Genomic DNA, 4387 nt, shown 5'->3' with positions numbered 1-4387 from the left:
TTCAGTCATCCTAGTGCCCGCCTCCTCCACCCTTACTAACCAATAGGTGGTTCTCGTTCTCGTCAAGGGTCCGCCTCCTGCCCGCCGGGGGCCAATCCCCGGCGAGCGAGTCGAGTGCGGGGCTCGTTCCCAAGCGCCTGGCCCGTGACGGCAGCGCGCCGGGCGCCGCGCGGCGGGAGGGGGCGGGGCTCTGGATGAGGGATGGGCGAGGGCGGGGGGAAGGGAAGAGGGAGGAGGAGGAGGTTGCGGTGGGTTTGAAAGCGGCAGTTTCCTGGCAGCTTGGGCAGGCGTTGGTCTCAGCGCTCCAGCTCCGCAGCGGCCACGATCGATCCTGCGACGGTTCTACGCGCGCTTCTGCGCGCCCCCGACGGATTTTTCCCGTTCCGGCTCTTTCCCCTTTACCTCCCCGCCCCCCTGCTTCTGCCTTTCCCGCCGCTCCGGCGCGTAGCCCGGGGGCCAGCGGTCGGCTGTGACCCCGCCCGAAACCCCTCTGGAGCCGCCCGGGGACAATCCCCTTCTCTTTTCTTCAGCCTAACCCGGCTGGCCCTCGCGGACCCCGGCCAGCCCCGGGGAGCGCCGCCGGGCGGGGCGTCCGAGGGGCGTCTCGGGGCTTGGAACGGCCCGGCCCCCAGCGGGCTGTGGTCGGGGTGGGGCGCCGGAGCGGCGAGGCCCCCCTCTCCGGGCTGCGCGGGCCGCCCGGGGTCCCCAGGGTGAGAGGGGGCCGGAGCGGCGCCCCCGGCGCCCGCGCGGGGTCTCCCCCATGGTGCAGCGGGGTTCGGGATGTCGAAGACGCTGAAGAAGAAGAAGCACTGGCTCAGCAAGGTGCAGGAGTGCGCGGTGTCCTGGGCCGGGCCCCCGGGCGACTTGGGCGCCGAGATCCGGGGCGGCGCGGAGCGCGGCGAGTTCCCCTACCTGGGGCGGCTCCGCGAGGAGCCAGGCGGGGGCACCTGCTGCGTCGTCTCGGGCAAGGCGCCCAGCCCGGGGGATGTGCTGCTGGAGGTGAACGGGACGCCTGTCAGCGGGCTCACCAACCGGGACACCCTGGCTGTCATCCGCCACTTCCGCGAACCCATCCGTCTCAAGACTGTGAAGCCAGGTACGCCAGTCCTGCCTTTCTGTCGCGGGGTGGGGGGAGTCCGGGGTGGGCGTCTGGGGAGCGGCGGCCCCACCCCACCGCTTGTCGTCCGGGGTAATCTTAGACCTCCTGGGTGTGCCGGGCTCCCTGTCGAGGGGGAGGGGTGGCGGTGGTGATTCCCATTGTGCCGGTAGGAAAACTGAGCTCTGGCTTGGCCGGGCTGCTCTGCTAGCTGTCACAGGATTGCCACCAGAAGCTGGGTTTCCTTAATTTGTAGCTCCATCTCCCACCGCAGTTTTTGACTAGAGGAAAAAACCAGCCCTTTTCTGCTCTCCTTTGTGGAAGAGGTCCTCAGGATTGTAGCATTTTCTTTGGAACAGTCTTAGCGCATTTTGTAATAGGGGAAAAGATCTTTACTACTAAGGCACTTGGTGCCAAGGTTACCACCTAGTGTACCTGGGAGAGCTTAGCTGCTTCAGTGTTTCTTGCACACTACCAATACCTCCGAGCTGACAGCCTAACTCTTGTCAGCCCAGGTGGTTCAGGTGTCTGGGTACTGATGGTGTGCAATATGCGATTTGTGGCAGAATGGTGTGTTCTGGCAGGGAGCTGTTGAATAGTCTGGGTTTCCAAAGAAGACCTAGATGCCTCCTAGGAGTAAAATCTTTTGTAAATCTTTGATTTTACGGAATTTTGTTGAAGTGGTGGGTTGCAAAGGCCCCTGTTGCCCAGGTGTCTTTTATGCCAGTAAAATCTGCTGCAGAGCTCGTTACGTTTATGGCATACTTGCCAGTTTCAAAGCATTGATCAGACTGCGTAGGTGAACGGGATATCATTGATTAGTGATATCTGGTAGGACGTAATAGCCCTCATGTGTTTGTTGTTGAGGGCATCGCTGGTGGTTTCAGCATTGGCAGAATGTGATTCTGTTTCCTGAGATGTTTGTAGGGGAGAGAATTATGACTACAACGTCAATAGAAATCAAACTATTTTTTCTGAATGTGTTCTACTGAATATACAGTGCATCAAAATATAATAGTTTGCTTAATTATGACTTGGGCTAGAAAAATCAGTCCATCTCTACACTGCAAAATGCTAGAAAATTCTGGAGAAAAATTTAACATGTTGTCTCCCTCACATTTTTTTTTTTTCTTTCTCAGCAGCTCACTTTAGAGATATCTCTTTAGTAGTCCTTAGGCTTAATGGGAACTGATGGCTTGTGCTGCAATATCCATATGTGTGTGTATTGTGGATGTATACACACACATACTCACATGTCCCTGCAATCTTAAGATTTTCTGCATATAGTCTATTCCATCACATTCATTTTAAACTTAAGGGTTTATGTGAGGTTTTCTTTTTATTATTAATTTTAAAAACTTTGGCAGACTTCAAACATCTTTTTCTGTATATATATATTTTTTGAATTAAAAAATTCTTTCTTAATTCAAGCTTTTAGAGCCATATGTGAAGGTAGAGGAAAGGCTTTGGGGGCTATAATTCAGCCAGTCAGGTACTCTCTGTAATATGCAAAATACTATATATACAGCAATACTGGTCTAAGTGCGATTTAGTTCAAATCCCATGAGTTAGGGAGTAATGAGAACATTTGCTTTGTGTTTTGATTAGTTGGGGGCATATACGAGAGTATAACTTATTTTCAAAAATAGTTTAAAAGATGATAGAGGAGGAAGTTGATATATTCTCAAGTTATTGTGATTCTTTTAGAAGACTGGGAAAATGTGTCTTTCATTGATATTAGTCTGGTCCACATGTTATTCATTTTCTCAGCCTTTATATAAAATTTAAGAAAATAATTCAAAGTTTAGAGTGTATTCAGTGATGTTACTTAACTGTGTTAAAAAAAAAAAAAAAAAAAAAGCCCCAAAATGTAGTTGACATTTTTGTAGTAATAAAAATTTTCCCTCTTGCATACTGTCCTATTTTAAATGTTTAGCCAAAATAAAGTGTACTGGGTATAGCACATTTTGTAATCAATAATAAAAGTTCTGAATAGTACACCTATTTTTTAAAGATACACTCTGATTCAATACTTTCTAAAGGATACCACTATATGTCATTTGAGATTAATATTCTTGTTTCTAAGCAAGTTGTTGATTTCTTTGAAAAATACCATTCTTTGTTTCTTAATAGCCTCATGTTAGGCATTATATTAAATTATTTCTTAAATGGCTTTACATAAACAACATTTGCTATAAAGTAGCAAGATTTTTCAGGTTTAAGCACATGACTTTAAATATTAGAAACTAAGAACTTGAAGAGGTTATATGTAAAACTTTGAGTGTGATTATAAACAGCATATATATTATATCCAGAGGAGACAAAGATTTTATACTGTTGGGATTAAATTTGAAAAGTATGAAAATACGGAGTAAGGGAATTTAAAAAGGAACTTGCCCTGTACATTGGAGGTTTTTTTCCCATCCTTTTATCTAAACTTTGTGAGAGAAATGGATTTTTCAATTTAATAAGGTATTTTAAAGTGTACTTATTAGCACTCTGTCTCGTCTTGATTAATAACTCTTTATTAAATTATATTTATAACATGCCATTTAGAAACTAGCACAATGCAAGAGTAGATTCAGCCATTTCTATAAGATGTATTATTAGTGGGGAGTGACCTCATATTGTCTTCTGACAGAGTCCACGGTGGAAGGATGAGCTGGACTGTAGGACATGACTGGTGTAGCGCCGTTTCTTTCATGATTTCTCCTTTCATCTAGTAGATGTTAAAGGGAGCTCAGCCAAAGCCAGTACCCTCACCCAGATAATTTAACAAGGGTTCTTTCTGGTAGTGACTATCTTTCGCTTTGACTTGGGGTTTTATTTATTTTCTTTTGTTCTAATCTTTAATGGAGATTTGAAAGTAACTCTTTAAAATATGGTTCCTAATCTGAGGCTTTTGTGAGAGAATTAGGAAATTTCTCATTGAATTCTTATTATTAATGTAGTACTTAGCATTAAGTACTTTCCTGCTCCACCTAATTCTTGGCTCAAATTGTCACCTGTTTCTTAATTACAACCATGTCATTTATTTTTCTGCAAAAGAAAAATTTTCACTTGAATTTGAACTTTGTATGTTCCCTGTAGTAAAGGAAGTTGAACTTTGAACCTCTGGTGGAATTGTTTCATGATATAGTCCTGTGACCAGGATTAGTTTCATTGATTTTACTTCAGAGTATATATATATATATTTTTTTTTTTTTTGGTACGCGGGCCTCCCTCTGTCGTGGCCTCTCCTGTTGCGGAGCACAGGCTCCGGACGCGCAGGCCCAGCGGCCATGGCTCACG

General features: G+C 46.4%; 1 protein-coding gene across 5 annotated transcripts in view; it reads left to right on the top strand.

Moving 5' to 3' along the window:
- Nucleotides 1-248: 248 nt before the first annotated feature.
- MAGI3 (membrane associated guanylate kinase, WW and PDZ domain containing 3) overlaps nt 249-4387 on the top strand; it is a 264648-nt gene continuing 260509 nt past the window's right edge. For all 5 annotated transcript variants that reach the window (XM_024119937.3, XM_028488986.2, XM_024119936.3 and 2 more), the window contains exon 1: nt 249-1096. In XM_024119937.3, the coding sequence (XP_023975705.1) occupies nt 781-1096 (316 nt within the window). In that variant the 5' untranslated portion in view covers nt 249-780. The remainder of the gene's footprint in view (nt 1097-4387) is intronic.

This window comes from Physeter macrocephalus, chromosome 4 (genome assembly GCF_002837175.3).
Source record: "Physeter macrocephalus isolate SW-GA chromosome 4, ASM283717v5, whole genome shotgun sequence".
Taxonomy (NCBI): Eukaryota; Metazoa; Chordata; class Mammalia; order Artiodactyla; family Physeteridae; genus Physeter; species Physeter macrocephalus.
This window is presented reverse-complemented; position numbering and strand designations above follow the sequence as displayed.